A 20,238-nucleotide genomic window follows, 5' to 3' on the forward strand; every position below is an offset into this window, starting at 1 on the left:
TAAAGTCCGAAGGCCCCATGGCCCACTAGTTGTCAACTAGACTCTTTCAGCCTGCTTTGCTTCACCTGGAGCCAAATCAACATACGCTACACTACATCCTTTCCTCCCCCTCCTCCAGCAACGACCGCGACCACACTATTGTGCCCTACCCTCCAAGCCGATCTGACTCCATCTCCTAAAACAGGTCGATCTCGCGAGTCTTTCTCTTTCTTATAATTCTCCGATGACATAGCTTTCTTCGACTTATCCGGCGGTATTCTCACTTTCTTTGCTGTACATTTCTTGTTGGAATCGATATCTATGTTCGCCTTCATTTCCTCGTCCATATCGGATCTCCCGAAAGACCACCGCCACCCGAGGACGCAAACTTCGTAGGAATTCGTGGACTAGAGTGCTTACGGTAACAACTGTGCATTCTTTTCAGCAAGTGGCAAGCAACGCGATCCCTTTCAACATGGAGATACCCCATCGAGGAGCCAGGCCTATGGGAAGCCTCCCTCAGATTCAAATACACGACCCATCTGAGATGTATCGAAAGTCGAACAGGTCCAGCTCGTACAATTCAGCGTCATCTCCAAGACCGTCTTCGATTCCAATGTCAATACCGAACACTCGAGAATTCGTCCCCCCACCGCTTCCCCCACCACGACATTTGGCGGACATTGCAGATGGTGGACACAATGGGCCTGATATTGCATGGCAATGGGGCAATTCGCATACCGACAGTAGAGATTGGGGCAAGGCGACGGCATCTATTCCACAAGGCTCCAGCTTACATGGCGGAACCGGTAGTGACATGGGTAGAAGCAGGATGCTCGACGAACAATCGGATTTCCAACGCCGTGGAAGTTCTATCTCGACTTTAAAATCAGATTCAAGGGAGGGCCAATATCAAAGAGATGAAGGATATGAGAGTTTGGGAGCGAGCGTGTGGTCGAATAAGTCAGTTTTGCGATTTCCTTCAACACGATCCGATTATTCCTACCAGCAGTGTATACTCCTTTCTTCATTGCCGTTAGGGTTAGGTTGAGAAGTCTCGCGAAAATTCTCGCCCAGAACGAGTACCCTATTGTCGGCTACCCAGCGCCCAGTAGACATAGCCGTATTAACAATCCTCTTCTAGATCCAGAAACCAAGAATCCTTACCAAGCTTTCAGAGTTTTCAAAGTTCTGTCCACGATAAATACCAGAGTAATGCTCAAGCATTTGATAGAACCCAAATACAGAAGCTCGATGCTAGGAGGGGATCTGACAACACAACACCTCCCAAAGGACACCCAAAACCCAGCTTCAGCTCGTCTGTCAACGACGTATCCCCAACATCTCGCGTGCATGAGCACAGATATCCTACTCAATTGAAACCATTGTCACTTCCGATCCTTCCAGGAAGACCGGGGCTTGTCGAAAGCCCGCTGAGTAGATGGGCCGACACGCCCCTATCATCTGCCATCTCGCCCGGCAATCCATACCCAAGATTCAGCATGCAGAGCCCGTATGATCACAGATCGCCAAACGATGCGGATTCGGACAGGTCTCCCGTCCCGTACATAAGGTGTTCAGGAAGCATTCCTATCATGAATATCAATGATGACGCCTCTTCAGTGACTAGTAGGTCTAGGGAGAGTTATGATCAGAGGATCACTCCGGAACATGATGATTTTCCTATGGAGGATACTGGTTTTAGACGACTACATATTGACGACTACTCTAACCGCCATGAAGGATACTCCCCTGGCGCAACCGTTGGTCAGAAAAGACGTGCTTCCTCTCCACCAGGTGACGATGGTCACTCTCTGCACACTGTCGGTAGCGCGAGCGATCTATACAGACGGAGAGAGTCTGCATCACGAGCTTCTCCCAGCCCTCGTTTCCACTCGAATTCTGGTTCAGTGTCATCAACAGCCTCAGCGCCAAGGAATAACTCGTATGCTTCAACACTTTCGGTGACTGCAAGTAGTATCACGAGCATGAGCTCTTATGGACGACTCTCTCCTGGAGGAATTTCTCCTGGTGGTATTTCAAATGCTGGGTCAGACATGTCAGACTCACCATATGTAACCTCGTTGTCATTGAACCTGAGTCCGCGCGGCTCCTTGTCAAGAACAAATCATAATCGGGCCCTGTCCGAGTCCCGCCCTCTGATGACCTCTCGGAAACTATCCGAAAGCCTTGGAACTTCTAAGCACGACAGCCCTCCCAAACTGCATGGTGTTTACATGTGCGAATGTTGCCCAAAGAAACCAAAGAAATTTGATTCACAGGAAGAGCTGACGTATTATATCCCATCCCGAGATTTCTTCACATGCTGACCTCGCATTTAGTGCACACGAGCAAGAAAAGCAGTACGAATGTGCATACTGTCGGAACCGCTTCAAGAATAAAAATGAGGCTGAGCGACATCAAAACTCCCTTCATCTTAGGCGCCATTCCTGGTCCTGTGCAGCGTTATCAGGCTACGCCGCAGCGTTCCATAATTCTCCAAATCGGCCTAACGAAGCTGACACATGCGGCTATTGTGGAGAAGATTTTCCACGGTCAGGAATCTCGTCTCCCTCGATATCAGGACAACCGATTGCTATTGCAAATGACCAGGATTGGGAAATTCGGATCGGCCATCTTCAGGAAATGCACAAGTTCGGCGAGTGCAACCACGCCAAAAAGTTCTTCAGAGCAGATCATTTCAGGCAGCATCTGAAGCACAGTCACGCAGGCACTAGCGGTAAATGGACCAATATGCTAGAGAATGCATGTATGAAAGACGAGCCACTTCCGGAGCCGATCCGAGGTCCCGAACGAGTGAGCCCTGCCGGGCCAAGAGTAGGTAGAATTAGCGAGGAGGATGAAATCATTTGAGAAGAATCGTGAAGAAGGTCATACACCACATGCTTCGGATTCGATGGATTTGGAAATATTTAAGAGGAAAAAAAGAACGAAAACAAGGACCATCAAAAGAGAAGAGAGGACGTCTTTCAACGGCCATACACAAGATACCCGGTTCACGGCTCTCATGCATCGCTTGCATCATTTGTCATATTATGTTACGACATACACTTGCATTGGGCATATCGCATATCGCATTTTCTCGTTATTTCCACACATTCTATATACCTTCACGGAAATGGAGGAAAGGCTGCATCGCAGGACTGCATAGGCGCATGGTTCATGATTTATCACGACAAAAAACACCGTTTTTTGTTAGCAGGGAAGGGGTTTAAGGGCACGGGTTGGGATGGGACTGAGATGGTGCGACATACGGAGTCAGAGTGCGGATTTCAGGAAGGAATTACAAGCTTACATCACGCAGCAACTGGGCTACTGCGTTTGTTTTCGCTCGTATCACTTTCTGCTGGCTGCTGGCCGCTGGCTTGCTTGCACCTCTGGCACTCACTGACCAAACTGATCAGAAATCTGCCTGTTTATCTAAAAAATAATGAAAAGAGATACGATACCAACGTGATGCAATCACGCAGACCCCAAACAAAATCACAAAATTTCCTCTTCTACGACCCATCGGTGATGTTGGCCTCTGCGCTTTGCGAGGGGCAAGATATTAGTGATCACTCGTCCAGTTACTTATTGATCCGTGTCTGTATACTCTGTCATGTGTTAACTCTGTCAGTCTTGGAAGAGTGGCATAATCAGTTAGTGGATAGTTGCTCTTGGCACTTAGGAAACGAAAGCAAGGAACGATACATCCGAACTTCGATTTGGGCTTGTGAGCGCTAGTGCAATAGCACGGATAAGAGTTTGCCTTCATCCGGAGGTATATTATTCTCTCATGTTCATTTACGTAGATACCTATCATGATCTTGGTATGTCGGTTGTTTGGAGTTGCGAGCAGTCTCGCTTCGCCTAGTGTTCTCCTCTTGGGTCTGCCAAGGGTAGGTATCTGCGGACTCGCAAGACCATACAGTATGTCCATGTTTGCACTGCTTTTAAGAATTTCAAAAATTCCGGTTTTGTTTTCACCAGGGTGCGTCCAAGATCCAAGGTTGGGACGGCATTCTCCCCCCGAGGCAGCTTTTGACGACAAGGCTACGCTAACAAGCCGGCGCTCTCCAAACCAAGGATGGAACGCGATCTTCGGCGACAGATCTTCCCTCGCTATGCTGGTTACAGCAAGCAGATGCGCAGCTATCTTGGGCTCTTGTCCACCACCTCGTGGTTTATGCACCGGCAATATCTGCCTGCATCGCCTGCATCTTCCAAGTTCCCCAAAAGAACCCGACGCGGGGTCAAGCGACCTGAATACCGGCCAAGACCAGATCTGCAGGTGGACCCAGAAATCCAGAAGGATCTTTTTGCTCTAATAGAGTTTATGCGGGAAGGGTATGACTTGGAAGGAGAAAGTCTCTTTGTTGCCGCTTCGGACGACTTACATGTCGCTAGCTTACCCTTCTCTTGGCGGCTGGATGACTTCTGACTGACAGCCTCGACAGCCCTACGGTAAACTCGCAGAGGTTTTCCTATTACGGAATGGCTTGGTCCCCTATCCCCTCACCTGGTTGCATGCTCGCATGCAAGGCTGAACTCTAATGGCGAACCTGCCGCTGCATGCGGTTCTCCACACTAGTTTACGATTACGCCTTGGTCTGACCGTGGGAGCCGACTCCGCGCTTCCCGGTCCCGGTCCCGGTCCCGGTCCCGTGTCTCAAACGTTATGTAGGTTCTGTATCGTATTGGAAACTCCAACTGCTATTCAGCTTTAACATGACTAGGAGGTAAAGTATTTTACCAAATACAACATCTATTGGTTCTGATAGGTCGGATATTTGAAAATGTTTAGAGTTGTCTTCTTATGCTATCTAGAAGATGGCCATAGCGTTTGGTGGGCTGCTCACCCCGCCTGGCATGTTGAGTGGCATTGATGTGATGAAGAAGGAATAGCGATTTAGCTCTTGGCATGTCTTTGACAGGGCTTCGAGATCGAAAATCTCGCCTTTAGAAGAAGAAGAAGGAGTTAGTCATATCTCCTCTCCACGTTGCTCCTTCCATACAAAGATTCGATCTCGCACGCCAATCTCACTGTTGACAAGATTTTGAAGGAAGCGAAGCGGAGTAACGGGAGACTGGGAGGGAATAAAGCGGAGATGAGAAATGTGCTTACCGATAGGCATACCCCATCCAGCTAGAAGATATTCGTGCATTGAGATGGCGCCAGGAGTTGGGAAGACCTGTCCCGGTAGGATGTTGCTGTCAGCATCAATAGTTCCGGCATGTCAATCGTTCCGTACGCCAAAACGCGGCACAGCTGCGTCGACGATAAAAGTGTAGAGCTAGTCTGTTCAACGTACCTCCCATGAGATAGCATCCCCAGCCACAGCTGAGATACCGCTGTCCCAAAGCCACTCCAGAACCTCGATACAGGCTTCTACACCTGCGTGTTCGGGCTCTTTTAGTGCAGCATAATCTTGCTTTTGGGTCGTTGTGTAGTTATCCCATTCGGGTATGACACCCATGCGGATGAAGAGCACGTCACCTTTCTGCGGTGTTACGTTGAAATATTTGCACATGGCGACAATGTTGGTGAAGGTGATGGCGTGAGTGGAAAAGTTAGAGTAGGTTATCCGGGGACTCTGTGAAGCTGCCCAAAGTTGATAGTCTAGAAGGATCCCGCGGCCTATAATAGTCAGTTGATGTACTCGACTTAGGCTTGCGGCTGATTGTAGGGCTACGCCAGGCTTGAAGTAGATCCAGAGCAGCTTGGATCTACGTAGATCTGAAGACGTATATCTGAAGCTTGTCTACAGGAACGGAAGAACCATCCCGGTCCCAGGGACTTCATAATTGTCCAATTTCTAGATGGATATGTGCATATAGTCCGCAATGGTAGACGTATGTCCGCATCCTTGCAAGAAACATTCCGGCGGACTTTTTCCTGGAGCAAGCCCGACAAACATTTCCAAAAAAAAAATAATGCTACAAAATCTTAGATTTACACAAATCTGAACACTCACCAGCGATTCCCTCACTTGCCCAATGTTGAATGCCAATTCGATGGTTGCTCGTATCCATGATCTCCTCTTTGGTAGTTCCGCCGTAGAAGACTCTATCTGGGGAGTTCGAGGAACCTTTTGGCTCTCTCGGTTGGGAATAGTGTCGGAAACCGTCCCACTGGCTACTTTGTTCTGTTATACTGTCAGAAGTTTATATTACAGCTGATGTCTCGTACAAAATACTACTGTGGTGGAACAGACTAATACTCTGCTTGAAAGGTGGAAAGACAATACGTACGAGGATTCATGGAGTACACATCATCAAAACCAGCACCAAACCCAGCTCCGCCGGGAAATGTAAGTGGAATAATGGTATGCCCACACTTCTGTCTCCCGAATTGAGAGTGCTCGAGCTTGGTCATGTCCCAGCCCAATCCGACTCGTGTCCCAGTCTTGATCTCAGAAGCTGCCGCTGCGGACACAACTTCTGGAGTAAGGAGTGAGAGACGACCTGATTCAAGTCAGTGTATCTACAAAATATAATTTGAAGGAGTTCACCAGTCAATACGCATATCGAGAGTGGAGAAACATGGTGAATGTACCTAGACCTTCTAGTGGGGAGGAAGGCGACCCAAGCCATACCCGCTTTGGGTTGGGTAATTGTGAGAACGGCGTTGAGTAGATTGATGGATCATAGCGAGGGATCTCTGATTCCTCGTCAGCAGTGACTGTGGAAATCTGCTCGACTTGTAATGGCCCCTGCATTGCGAATGATGTGCGAGATTTGGAGGCTGAGAGGCGGAGTAAGCTATGCAGGAGAGCAGAAGCGGCTTGAAATGTTGTGGTGATGTTCTCCAGTTGTGCAAGCTGTGACAAAAGTCGTCAAGTTGAATCCACTTTTGTCTGGGTTTTGAAATCCTCAGGTCTTCTGCATGTGCTGCTTTTACCGCTCGCTATGTCTCCACCCCACCTTCCACTTCGGTTTTCGGGCGAGATTTAACCGAACCCCTTTTCATATCGTTTCAACTTAAGCGAGACAACAATGTTTGTTTTCTTTCGTTGTCATGAGGTAATTAGGATACATGTCTAAATTCGAACATCTACTTTGAAAGACAACCAGTCTGATTCAATGATGCTCAAGCTACAACATTTACTAGCTGGTGTTCAGGTGATCACTACCCCTCAATCCAAAATTCAGCCCGGGCTCTGATTCATCCGTTCTCCAACGAGAAGCCCCCATATGCAATTGCCTTCTGCAAAATCCAGGTACATACAGGTAGATGCCAACCGGATGTTTAGATTGTATCTGGTATCAGTATTCGTGTCTATGTAGATGACTTCCAGCCCACACTATCACCAAGTGCTGCGCGAAAGCCTTCCACTCTATGTAACACGAACTGGAATGTAGGAAGGTTGCTAGCATGTTCATTTGATGTGATTCCAGGCTATCTCGATCGGCTAAGTGTTTTATCAAGATCTCTACGCTCTTTGCCTACTCATCCCTGACTTTCATCGCTAGGGGCTTACTCGTAGTACTGAAATATTTTTTAAGAGAGATATGAAACAAAATAGTAAGTAAGAGAAGCAAAAGAAACCCACAAGGGGGAAAGAAAAACCCTGCTTTTCTAAGGGTTTTGCTTTTTAAGTCGTTTGTTGATTTTGTTGCTATTTGTCGAATTGCCAAACTCGCCATCGATCCACACTATGATCCGTGAGATCTCCACGGACCATGAACACAGTTTGCCCAGACCGCTCGACCATAGAGCGGCTGCCTGCTGCTGTTCATGTTGATATATCTGCTTACTTGGTTACACAAACAATTTCTCGTCATCCTACCCAGGTATTGTTGCAGAAAGGACGACATTGCGCGCCTGTATGGGGCACCTTCATCCTCGTGTCGGGGGGTTAGAAGACTGGCAGTCGCGTTCTCGAAACACCCGTTGATTGTATCCTGCTTATTGCATATGTCTCTTTCACTCAGCTTCCTCGATAATATGAGGGCAATATCTGTCTCAACAACGCGGTTGCGTGCTGCTTCTCGATGACTTAAATGGGATTCTATGGTATAGGGAATATCAACCAAGTTGACTAAACATAAAGCTTCTTAAAGCTATGATTTTCTTTGGGAAAGCTGTAACTACAGCAATGAGTAGCGCCATAATTCGTTCAAGTATTGTGGGCATCTTGACAATGATCACCAGCATCTACTCCTGCTTAAATATCTCCAGAATAAAGTCATTCGTCCATAAAGCTGTCCATTCATTCTTCCCGGACGACGAGTAAACAACATGTACCAAAATACAATCCCAAAGTGAATTGCACAAAGATCTAAAGTGTCTATACGAATACTACTACACAGATGCTCTACTTTGAAGAGCGCCACGGACCCAATGTAACCTCATAACTTCTCGCATTGTTGAGAAGATTATTGAACCTTGTGCCGTTTATTACCAGCATGTTTTAACAACGAATTTAAAATGGGAAGGCACGAAGAGCATCGACGACAAGCACCCACCAACAACCTCTCAGCTAAAATTGGGTTTCCCGGAGCCGCATACCCCTTTGTGTGCACTGTCATGTTACAGCGCTCTTCCTAGACAGAAAGACAACAAAGATACCGGGAGTAGAGAGGAGAGCAAGAAATATGTGTATCCAGGTAGCCGGCTCTTCGGTGGGAAACGGAACTTACATGCCTCGCTTTCCTCCATTTGTGGAAGACTCGAATCGAGTCTGGAACGATATGTTGTCTCCATATCTGAGTCAAGAGACGAGCCAGAATTGCAACCTTGATTCAACTCACCATCGGACATTCAAGTAAGCCCAGGATGCCAGGAATGGGTATCAGGTAAGCGAAGTGCATCCTAAATATCCTCGATACCTGTGATGCCACCCTACCTAGGTGTCCACATGACATCGATGTTTTGTACACACTTTCAAATGTTGCCTCGCAACCGAACTCAAGACGGTGCTGTATCCAATGGAGTCAAATCCAATTGGGTTCCTGACTACTTAATAAGAACAACTGGGTGGGTATGATACTTGCACAGACTCTTGCAGCGAAAGCAAATGAGCAAATTAGTGAAAGCTCTGTAGGTCAACAGTGTACAGAAGCTGTTCGCTTCACGGCTATTATTATATTTCAGTTACGTCTAGAGGCTGTCAAGTCTGTCAAAGTTCCCTTTACTCCTCGCAACACAAGTTCATGGTCAAGACGTCATTCATTATCTATCAACAGATTATGTATCCATCCAATACAATGCAATCAATATGTACCCTGATCTTCGAAAACTCAAAACTGGTACAAACACCAGGATGCTAGACCCACAGCCGCGACTCCTAACGAAGCCATGCCAATTCTGTGCGAAACTTCCTTACTCCTTGGGGCATCTCCCTCACTTATGGATATCGAACCCATCATGCCTGAGAGCAAATCTCCTTCTGGGCTCGGCTTTTCAGGAACAAAAAGCGACTGCTGCTTCATGTCTATACGGCTTCTCTCTGGATGGATGCTGAAGCTCGTTGATGATTTGGTAGTGAAGAAATTTTCTTTCACTTGTTGGGATACGAATGTTGGCTTGTTTGGTGGGTTGCGAAGTCGATGAGCTGGCGTAATAGGAGCTGGTGGGACTTTGTACCAAAATGGTGACGCTTTGTCGCCGACAGGCGATTCATTGAATTTTTGAGCCGTTTGTGGCTGTGATGGAGGTGTGAAAACGCGGAAGGATGAGGTTTGAGGTACGGTTGGTAACCATTCCATCTCATCATTTTCGTATGGTATTCTTACTTGCGGGTTATGTTGCTGAGGGTTGGATTTTTGAAAGCGCGCTGGGTTACGTGCTTGGGATTCTGGAGGTAGGTTGAAGCGTTGAGATGAACCAGTCATGGGCTCTGGCTCGGGTGATTCGGAAATCGTTGGACGAGCATCTCGTGAAATTTCATCTAGGAGTTCTCCCAGAGATTCTATACCCCTGGGAGAATTCGGAGAACCTGAAATCTGACTTGGTTCGGTGCTGGCCAGTTTCTCGGGCGTTTTCTTCCACAGAGGTGCCCGGTCGACTTTGAAGGCGTTCCTTGCCGTTGTGTAAAACTGCAAAGGTTAGCAATGGCTCTTTGAAACTGTATTCTTTGACGTACGGATCCAACTGCAAACAAAGAGCAGACGTGTGCTAATATTGTTGGTGGTGCACTTTGACCACCAAGCTTATTCTTCACTATGATATAATAGAGGAGCGATCGTAGAACGATCGCTATTGTTTGACGAGTATACCAAATGTCGAAACCCTTGAGACGCTTCCTGAAATTTTTTGTTACCGGGTCGAACTCCGGATTCCACCACGCTGATGCGAAGCCACAGATCAAACTATTGCGAGCCCAAGATTTGGTGCTGCAGATGTTGACAAATGCCATAACAAGTGGTAGTATGGGCGCTACTGACGACGACAGCTGAGCATCCAGCTTGTCCTCGATCAGACCCCATTCCACGAGGTGAGCGGTGTCCCAGAGCAATTGCCCGCCAAGGCTAATATACCAGAGTAACCGAGTCAAGAACAAAACGATTCCAAACCACGATGCGCTCTTGGCCGGCGCTGATCTGGCTTCTCTCGACTTTTCCATCATCCGGCGCAAATGGTCTGTTTTGGCAGTCTTGCCGGCCTGGCGCATCTGCGAAAGGACTTTAGGCTCGCAATCTCGACAGACTTGAGGGAATCGATGTTCGAGCCCTGCTTTGTATTTATTGAATTCCTGCTCATCTTGCAAGTAGCCGGGGCGGCGTGTATCTGTGTCGAATGGATATTCAGCAATAGCCGTGGCCACAATGTGCTGATTCTTCAGACATGTCGCGCAAAATATATCGTGCTCTAGGTGCTCGGGGGAAACTGGGCGCGTTGAGTATTGCAGATTCGCTGGGGCTGCCAGCTCTGTAGCTACCGGTGGATCGGTGATATCTCCATTCTGAAGAAGATATTTAGTATGCTGCGTAACTCGTGTATGCACGACGGCACTTACCTCGTCGAGATAGTTCTGGGCGTCGCAGTATGCACATTCCCATTGTCTGTTGCCATTGTACCTGATGCCGGACCGAGTGTTGCAATAGAAGCAGATGAGTTGCTTGCGACGGCCGCGGACAGGAGCCATTGGGTCATGATGCTCCGCAATACAAAGTCCAACAAAAAGTGCAAGAGGGATAACCGGGAGGAAACAATGAATGCGAGCAAAACAAAGACAACGACACGGGATTGTTGCTGGTTCCAGTCAGGTCAGGTCAAGTCGAGTTCAGCCTCACCAATGAAAGTCAGCCAAGCCAGTGGAGTGAATTTCTCGAGCCAGCCTCACTCGCGTGCTGGTTGTACCTTAGGCAGAGCAGAATGATATATGCAGAGCAGATCTGCAATGAAATGACCGTGTTGATTAATAATGGCATGTAACAGCTTCAGCTCTTTACCTGGACCGCCTTTTGGAAAAGCGAGAAGCTTTTACCTGGGCTCAAGCTTGCTTGCCTTTAATTTAAAGCAGTCAACTTTTTAATTCTCCTTCAGCCAGTCCAGCCTGCCAGCCTGCCAGCCTGCCTGCCTGCCTCTGAATCCCTGTCGCTTCAGCGGCGCGGCGATTAGCTTATCGCTTCCACCGCCTTCGCTTGAACGTCACAACACAACACGCCGCAGCCCGTAAGGCTACCATTGTCGTGGACGACAGACGACTCTACCTACCTTCACTCTGCCGTCCAACAATAAACCCGCATTGCCCTAACCATTTCGCATCACAACATTGTTGCACATTTGCCCACCATGGAGAACGATCCCCAACCTCCTGCTACGAATGTGCCAGAGGCCCCAGATAAGGAGAAGATGGACCAGGTAAGGCAAGGTTGTTTAGATGGGGTGGAGACCTTCGAAGTGGCTAACTTTGTTGATTACAGATCCGAAAGCGACGCATGGAGAAGCTTTCAGGTCCAGCCCCGACTCCTAAAGCCGAAGGAGAGAAAATGGGAGTCTCGTCATCATCTTCTCCTGCACCGGAAAACGCTCCTTCGACTGAGTCCACTCAAGTCTCGAAAAAGATTCAGATAGCGAAAGCAGTGCCTTCCCCAAAACCGGCTGATAATCCCAATCCATTCACGAAATTGGGCGCACAAGCCCGTGCCGCGAACATGACTTCCGCTTCATCCACAGTAAGAACTCCTGATACGGCTGCTTCAACTCTAAAGAGAAAGCGGGCTGAAATCGACTCGCAGACAAGTCCTCCCCCACCTCGAACCACGACCATCCCAGCGACCGACGAGCCTATCGAGCAGTGGGAGAATAGAAGTTTGAGCAACATTTTCCGGATTACATTGGACCCAGAGCACCGAACTGAAGGATCTCATAAGCTCATCTACTTGCCGAGTTTGAGGCAGGAGTTGCTAGATGAGGAGGTTCCGGTCCTTTTGACGAAAGATCGACTTGATTCTGCGCTTCTCGAGGCTGGTTCGACATTACCGAACAATAAATCGATATTGGATTACCTACTTCCTTGCTGGAAGAGAGTAGTGAAAGCGTCCAAGGGTCTTAGGGGATATGCGGGTGCCAAAGATGCAATATTAAAGGAGGCAAAGAGATTGTGCATGAGCTACTGCATCTTTGCTGTAGAAATGCCAGAATTATATGGGTCAGTGGTGCCGAAAATGGTATACAGTTCAGAACTTTTGTTAAACTAACAGCACTATTTAGCCGTAACCCAAATCCTGCGACTGACTCTCTTACACCATATTTACTATTCGAGGGCGGAGAAGACATGGGTATCTGCCCCGATTTCTTAACTGAGTTAGTTAGCAGATTTGAAGAGGATGAAACCGTCAAGCCAATGATCACAAAGGCAGTCTCGGGCATCAGTCTGCAGCTCTCAAATATGACTATGAACGACAACTACAAGCCACATGTCAATGTAAGCCTTCTCAACTCTTGCAGCCTCGATTGGAAATTAACCGGGTCGTTACAGGCACTTAAAGGGCTTTGCCAGTTTAAGCCGATTGCCACTGCTATTGCGATGGACCCCTCGTTCCAGATGGCGACCTCAGCACCTGGTATTGAAAAGCACACTATCTTAGGTCCCTTCTTCCGGATCTCCCCTCTCCAGCCTGAAGTGACGAAGGAATACTTTGCCGGACCAAAGACCATGGATAAGAGACATATCCATAACTCACAAGATGCGTTGAGATTGACTCTACAAGCTCACCAGAGAGATCTGCTTGATATCGTCAATCAGCTCGTGCGTGCTAGCCCTGAAGCAAAGAACCAGACATTACAATGGTTTGCGTATATCGTAAACTCAAATCATAAACGCCGAGCTATCCGACCAGATGCTGCCCAACTGTCTACAGACGGTTTCTTGATGAATGTTACAGTGGTTCTCGATGGGTTGTGTGAACCTTTCATGGATACCATGTTCTCAAAGGTTGACCGAATTGATGTTGAGTACCTAAGACGAAAACCACGAGTTGATATCAAAGAAGAGACCAAGCTGAATGCCGACCAAACTGCCTCCGATGAGTACTACGATGTTGAGGTTTCTGGCACGTCTAATTTCATATCCGAGGTCTTCTTCCTAACTCTTGCTGCACACCATTACGGCAGTGAGGCTACAAACAGCATGCTCAAGTCTCTTGACAAGGACATCAAGTATTTGACAGGGAAGGTGGCGGAATTGGAAGCAGAGCGACCAAAATTTGCCAATGTGAGTTTAGTGAAAGATTTGGAGTCTGAAAGCAACCTAACGTGTTTAGTCACCAATGAATATGGCCCGATTTGAGGAACAACTAAGAAGATTCAATGACGTTCTGGACAAGTCAATGTCTCTCAAGTTTGCCATTGAAGGTGTTCTTTTTGACAAGGTCATGCAAGCGAAGTCTCTGATGTTCATGAGAGTTGTCACTGTTTGGCTTTTAAGAGTTGCAACGTCTTCTAGTTACACGCCAGACAAGACTATTCAGTAAGCTTTACTCATCGCTCCTTAGCGAATATTGCTAATGGATTGAAGATTGCCTTTACCAGATGAGCAGCCGGATGCTTTTAAGTATTTGCCCGAATACGTCCTTGAAGATATTGTTGGAAATTTCAACTTCGTCTTCAGGTGAGTTTTCGCGATTCTTAAGCTATTGAGCTTTTCATTAATTCGTTGCAGATACATCCCCGATGTTATGATCTCAGCAGTGGGAGATGAGCTCATTGCTCTTTGTATCACTTTCCTGACCAATTCCGACTATATCAAGAACCCATACCTCAAGGCAAAACTCGTCTCTCTTCTCTTCAACGGTACCTGGCCCGTCTATCACCGAACCAAAGGCGTCCTGGGAGATTCGTTGATTGGCCTAAAATTCGCCAACGATCATTTGCTCCATGCTTTGATGAAATTCTACATCGGTAAGAAACAATAACATCATCATTAATCTTTCACTGACGTTATCCACAGAGGTTGAGTCTACAGGAGCACATACTCAGTTCTATGACAAGTTCAATATCCGCTATGAGATCTTCCAAGTCATCAAATGCATATGGACGAATGATGTCTACAAACAGCGATTAACTCAGGAAAGCAGGTAAGCCAATGCGGAAACGGACTTCAAATTGACTATTTCTAATCATCTCCAGAACAAATATCGATTTCTTCCTTCGATTCGTTAATCTGCTTTTGAATGATGTCACCTACGTCCTGGATGAAGCTCTTACGAAATTCCCAAAGATCCATGACCTTCAACAAGAGCTGAGAAATCCTCACTCTAGTTTGACCGCTGAGGAGCGAAGTACCAAAGAAGAGGAGCTTGCATCTGCAGAAAGCCAAGCACAATCTTACATGCAATTGACCAACGAAACAGTGTCCATGATGAAACTGTTCACCAAAACGTTGAGCGCTTCTTTCACGATGCCAGAAATTGTGGATCGTGTGGCTGCTATGCTTAATTACACTCTTGATACTCTGGTTGGACCAAAGTCAGCAAACTTGAAAGTTGATGAACCTAAGAAGTACGCTTTTCAACCCAAGACTCTCTTGGGTGAATTTTTCGACATCTATCTTAATCTTTCAGTCTCAGAGGCTTTCATCGTGGCGGTTGCCCGTGATGGTCGCTCTTACAAGCCAGAAAATTTCGACGCGGCAATACGCATCATCACTCGATACAGCCTCAGATCCGGCGAGGACATTGCTGCTTTCGAGAAGCTCAAAGAACGCTTCAGAATTGCAAGATTAAACGATGAGCAGGAAGACGAGGACATGGGCGAGCCTCCTGAAGAGTTCATGGATCCACTGATGGCAACGTTGATGACGGATCCTGTCATGTTGCCTGTCAGCAGGACCATCCTGGACCGCAGTACGATTCGCAGTCACCTTCTCAGTGATCCAAACGACCCGTACAGTCGTGCACCACTTAGGATCGAGGATGTGATTCCCCAGCCTGAGCTGCAGGCCAGAATCGAGGCATGGAGAGCGGAGACAAGAGAGGCGGCCAGAGCAGCAAGACTTCAAGCATCCCAAGCCACAGTACCGGAGACTACGGCAATGGAAACTACAGAATAATAGACGATGGGTGCTCGGGGTGTTACATCATGTTGGAGTTGGTGCGTTGCGGCGTTCTTTCGAAACAATTATGCATAGCTGTGGTTGGAATGGAGGGTTGACATGACTTCATCCAAAAAGGGCACCTCGGTGGGACAGATGCCCACCAACAGCAGCAATTATGACAACTGAGCGAATTGAATTTCTTGGCGTAGGTCCTCAGTGCTTGCGATATGACCAGCTTGTCCACTTGCGAACGATGACCTACTCATCCCCAGGAAGGCAAAGTTTCGGGGTCATGAATAGGTTGATGTCTTTGTTAATCACACCACACATATAGAGTCACAAGTTGCGGAGATCAAGTAGTCTTTGATTAAATGTGGCAAAGTGCTCCGGGTGTAAAGATAACCTGGATAGAGCTTTGAATAACAAATAAAACAAATGACATTTCTTTTTGCTGTTGAGACCCAGACCCTGGAATGCATAATCACCTGCATAATTGCTGCATACAGCAAGTAGGTACCGGTCTGCATGCATGGTGATGTAGTGACACTGGTGACCCGAGACCCTCCTGGCAAGGCTGCCCCAGTGTCCCGTCACCAATTGCAGCTGCACTCCAGCTGCACTCGAGCTGCACTCGTGCACTCCGCTAAGCCCGGCAATTTCGCGAAAACCACCTGCTTCTATCGCCACTTTTGGATGTCAGCGTCAGCCTCGTTCGTCCCTTTGTCACCGTGGAGACCTAGTCATCCTTGCTATCTCCCAAACAGCCCCATTGACTTGACACTGTCAATCAATCAATCCTTTCCCCTTCATCCTCTGCAAGACTTGATCCGCAAAATTCCCCATCTCCCAGCAATTGTGCATCTGCAAGTCAGTATGGTGTGGGTGTGAGGCTCTAGGCTGCACGCTTGTGACTATCCGCTTCTCTTAGACTTCGAGCCAACGTCCGCAACCTCACTTCTCAAAATCTGGGACCGAGAGACAATTAGCCATGCCATGAGATCGCACACCAAGGGCGATTTCCGGAAAACCTATCCTCAATAATTGCCTGCCTGCTCTCTCACACTCTCTCTTTCACTCTACAACCTCTGACCTTCAACATCCAACCTTCGACACCATCAGCCTCCTGCGGACAGAAGACAATCCATCATGCCTTCAATCCAATTCAATATGCAACGCGTTGCCCGCGGTCTCCTTTAAGAGATTCTGTCCAGGCGGGTGTCTGCATTGGAAGGGGACTGCCCCAGTCGCAATTCCAGCTTCGAAGACGACAGCTACGTCCGATCGATCACAATAAGTGGAGGGTGTCTGCGCAAGAATACGATGAGTTTGACTGAGATCAAAAGCGAGATGTCGAGAAGATCAACCAGGACCTTTGTAGAGGAGCAGGAGTTCGTCGACAGAAGCAGTATTACAATGTCGGCCAGCTCGAGGGAGAGCAGCGTGGACAATATCGAGAAGGCGGCACACCAGTTCAAGTCAAAGAGCCCAATTGCAGGAGGTGAGAGTACACAACAGACAATGGTCAACGTAGGACGGAGTCTCGACATATTCCCAATCAACTCCGAAGATATCGATCTACATAGTAAGTTTTGACTCTCTCGTGGTCTGGCATGGTATTCCCCTATCTGTCTGCCCAGGCCTGGACCTGCAGCAACCCGTTAGGGCTATGCCTACTCCAAGCCTCACAATCAACTCTGCGTACAGCCTTGCTGATATCCAAGTAGTCACCGAGAGTCTCCAAGCAGCCAAAGTCTCCACCAAGGCAAAGGAAGACGGCCGCCCGCTCAATTTTGGCGTTGTTGTGACCGGCAAGATATACCGGAGCAGTTGGCCCATGGTGGAAGATTTTCAGTACTTACAGTCCCTGAATTTGAAGACAGTCATGTCAGTAAAGGTCCAGCAAACCCTGCCGGACTGCGTGCTGATGCTCGTGACAGCTCTCTAGTCAAGAAGGACTTAACCTCTGAGTTCAAGGGTTTCCTCAAGAACAATCAAATCCAACACAAGGTCATTGATATGCCTGGCACCAAGAAAGTCGACATCACCCAGGAGCTTATGCAATCGATCATGGAGGTTGTCCTCGATGAGGCTAACCATCCAATTCTCATCCACTGTAACCACGGAAAGGTATTATCAACATCGTTGACAGTGCAGACAAAAGCTGATTGGCATCAAGCATCGAACTGGTTGTGCTGTTGGCGTTATTCGTCATGTTGCTCGCTGGGATGTCGAAGGTATGTGCGGCTTGCTTTCCCATTTCCGCGTCAAGAGGTTTGCTTTGGATACCCGGAACTTGACTCCAGCGCAAGTTTCATGCATCAAAAGCTCAAAACTACACTTCTACCGGAACAGAGCTGATATGATAACAGCCATACTCGAAGAATATCGTGGTTATGCGGAGCCCAAGGTCCGAGAGTGCGATGTCAACTACATCACCAGCTATAAAGTCTCGAGTCTGGAAAACCTCTTCACGAGACCAGCCACAACAAGCAGCATCACCGACCGAGATCGGAAATTTTTAAGATTCTTCGTTCTGGCAGCCACTGTACTAATAATTTGGATCGGAAGTCTGTCTTGGGCTAGTAGTTGGAGCTTGGCCGCCTAACTTTTGATTTGACGCGCAAAAGGATCGGAGTTCTTACACATATTGGGAAAGGTCATAAGCATGGTGTGATGGTGTTTCACAAATTTTACTTGCTCGCTTGCTATAGGTTAATGGCGTTACCAACAGAACCAAGGTCATTGGGATTAGAAAGCCGTCGGCGGTCAACGGATGTCCTGCAAGACGCACGGAGTTGGTGGAGAGAATCCGCGGGCGGCATAGACTTGACAACTTTTCGTTTCTTTTGTCACTACTTTGGGCAATTCTCTTCGGATCAGGAAGGGAGTGCGCTCGTGTACAAAAAGACATCTTGCTTTCTGAGCTTTGGCTCGTGTGTATGCATGCGTCTTGAACGTGTGCCAACAGTGTGGGTGATGATGTGGCTAATACAGAACTCTTGCTGCCACACTTCACTGGCTTGGATGGAGCACCTTATCCGCTCGTCACAGTACAGCACCATCTTTCACTTCTCAGGCCATTGACGAATATTCACATGACCTGTGTCAGCCTGTTCAAAGCTGTTTTTGGACAGACTCAGTACTTCCAAGACATTCAATGAAAGACTTGCAGAATTTCTGAACATGCACTATGCAGCAAGATATATTTGCAACAAACAGGAGCTAATTCTTCTACTAAGCATACTTACAGTGCTGCCAGACTCCTACCAGCAGAATTTGCGAATAGACAGGCAAGAGAAATGAAACAGAGTCGAGCACAAGATTTTGCCATCACTTCAGCATCTGGGCTGAAGTCAAGGATGCAAGTCCTTGCATCTGGTTGGACTTGTTTAATATAGCATGATTCAGCTTCGGAAAAGTCACGAAGCGCTGAAGATCAAGGTGGGTATTTCATCAGGTAAGGGCATTTTTTAACCGTGCATGGAGACTCAATATTTCAATGAAATTGGATATCTTGATGTCCTGGCATGAGAGGTAGGAAAGAAATTACAGCGACATCCTCGGGAGGGAATCTAACATAATATCGAAATAATGGATGTATAGTCATGCAATAAAGCAATAAGAAACATAATTCTGTACAAATAAGAAGAATACAGTCCTTGACTTTGCCCTGCCCGATGCTTTCTACAAGATCCCTCGTGATCACATCCTTACATCCAACATTTAACAAATACAACCATTTCTCCATAAATTTATTTGCCCCATCCCTTCCTCTTTTCGTGACCATGTGGTCTGATATTTCACACAAAGCATACAAAACTCTTCCTTGCCTGCCCTACGCATGATCCAATACGGCAGACCCAGCATAACAGTTATACTTCCAGAACTCAACATTCCACCTACGGCGCTCTTCCCTCCGCACTCCTCCTCCCAAAGACATACGTAACACCACACCCCAACACATTTGCACCCGCCAGCATCATCGCCGAACCCCTCGTCAACCCTCTCGCGCCAAACTTGTTTCCAATCCTCGAGCTAAAGCTCGATCCTGCGACCTTTCGACGTCTCGCGAGCAGGAGGTACAGACCGGACCAGGCGGCTGTCAGGCCTGCGGAGTCGACTTGGTAGGATGAGAGGTTGAGGTAGGCGCTGAAGAGGAGAACGGGCGGGAAGAGCATTGGGAGAGGTTGAAAGGGGCGCGCGTGGAGGGCGGTGATTAGGGTCGCAAGGAGAGTTGGAGGAAGGGGAGATTCTACGAGGGGTTAGTCAAGTAGGTCGAGGAGGAGGAAAGATAATGAAAGGGAATTGAAGCTGCTAGTGAAAGCGTGGAAGTGAGAAGGCTGAGAAGGCTGGACTTACTGCCCCAATCCATTGCGTAGGATATAGAAGCCTTTTTGACCTCTTCTTTGTCTGGGACTTCGGACGACATGGTGGGCTATTTTGTGTATTGAATTGGTTTGGTTTCTGACTGTTGAACTTGGGAGAAATGTCAAGCTGGAGAAAGTAAACTAAACATCGTCATTGAGCCTCGTTAGGCTCAGAGCTAGGTAGTCCGAAAAGCGGCGCTGCGACTTGCTCCAGGAAGCACTTGAAGATCAGGTAAAAGAGGAATGTATGAAAACCGGAAGCTCAACCAAAAGTGGATGCACATTTTGAAGATAACTCCACGAGAAATTTTGATTTCATTCGGTACAACATGCTTTCAATTAAAGATTAGAAAGTTTTTATGGCTGCTTTTGTGTTCGCTAGGGTAAGTAACATGTGACCGTAC

The 20,238-nt window shown here is 47.6% G+C and overlaps 6 protein-coding genes across 6 annotated transcripts; 3 read left to right on the forward strand and 3 right to left on the reverse strand.

Annotated features, from left to right (window-relative positions):
- Positions 1–454: 454 nt before the first annotated feature.
- ONS95_003867 (uncharacterized protein) lies at positions 455–2,853 on the forward strand (the record flags this gene model as incomplete). The annotated part of the gene is made up of 3 exons (XM_058497197.1): positions 455–942; positions 1,124–2,272; positions 2,322–2,853. 3 exons carry the CDS (start codon positions 455–457, stop codon positions 2,851–2,853), a joined length of 2,169 nt encoding a protein of 722 aa, XP_058353140.1.
- A 1,172-nt stretch (positions 2,854–4,025) lies between these two features.
- Positions 4,026–6,812, reverse strand: ONS95_003868 (uncharacterized protein). Its single transcript, XM_058497198.1, has 5 exons — positions 6,539–6,812; positions 6,235–6,447; positions 5,958–6,128; positions 5,295–5,620; positions 4,026–5,174 (listed from the first exon to the last, which is right to left on the reverse strand). The coding sequence occupies exons 1-5, from the start codon at positions 6,699–6,701 to the stop codon at positions 4,965–4,967; spliced, it is 1,083 nt and encodes a 360-aa protein (XP_058353141.1). The 5' UTR covers positions 6,702–6,812; the 3' UTR covers positions 4,026–4,964.
- Positions 6,813–8,963: 2,151 nt separating this feature from the next.
- Positions 8,964–11,684, reverse strand: ONS95_003869 (uncharacterized protein). Its single transcript, XM_058497199.1, has 3 exons — positions 10,944–11,684; positions 10,071–10,889; positions 8,964–10,023 (listed from the first exon to the last, which is right to left on the reverse strand). The coding sequence occupies exons 1-3, from the start codon at positions 11,070–11,072 to the stop codon at positions 9,226–9,228; spliced, it is 1,746 nt and encodes a 581-aa protein (XP_058353142.1). The 5' UTR covers positions 11,073–11,684; the 3' UTR covers positions 8,964–9,225.
- ONS95_003870 (uncharacterized protein) lies at positions 11,621–15,953 on the forward strand. The gene is made up of 10 exons (XM_058497200.1): positions 11,621–11,791; positions 11,854–12,105; positions 12,169–12,581; positions 12,644–12,857; positions 12,912–13,646; positions 13,696–13,901; positions 13,950–14,042; positions 14,094–14,332; positions 14,382–14,508; positions 14,561–15,953. Exons 1-10 carry the CDS (start codon positions 11,723–11,725, stop codon positions 15,480–15,482), a joined length of 3,270 nt encoding a protein of 1,089 aa, XP_058353143.1. The 5' UTR covers positions 11,621–11,722; the 3' UTR covers positions 15,483–15,953.
- An 834-nt stretch (positions 15,954–16,787) lies between these two features.
- Positions 16,788–18,072, forward strand: ONS95_003871 (uncharacterized protein; the record flags this gene model as incomplete). Its single annotated transcript, XM_058497201.1, has 5 exons — positions 16,788–17,049; positions 17,192–17,351; positions 17,405–17,594; positions 17,644–17,701; positions 17,837–18,072. 5 exons carry the CDS (start codon positions 16,788–16,790, stop codon positions 18,070–18,072), a joined length of 906 nt encoding a protein of 301 aa, XP_058353144.1.
- Positions 18,073–19,161: 1,089 nt separating this feature from the next.
- Positions 19,162–20,163, reverse strand: ONS95_003872 (uncharacterized protein). Its single transcript, XM_058497202.1, has 2 exons — positions 19,827–20,163; positions 19,162–19,719 (listed from the first exon to the last, which is right to left on the reverse strand). The coding sequence occupies exons 1-2, from the start codon at positions 19,894–19,896 to the stop codon at positions 19,367–19,369; spliced, it is 423 nt and encodes a 140-aa protein (XP_058353145.1). The 5' UTR covers positions 19,897–20,163; the 3' UTR covers positions 19,162–19,366.
- Positions 20,164–20,238: the final 75 nt, after the last annotated feature.

Source organism: Cadophora gregata, assembly GCF_030347475.1.
Source record: "Cadophora gregata isolate MNR1 chromosome Unknown scaffold_13, whole genome shotgun sequence".
Classification (NCBI taxonomy): Eukaryota; Fungi; Ascomycota; class Leotiomycetes; order Helotiales; family Ploettnerulaceae; genus Cadophora; species Cadophora gregata.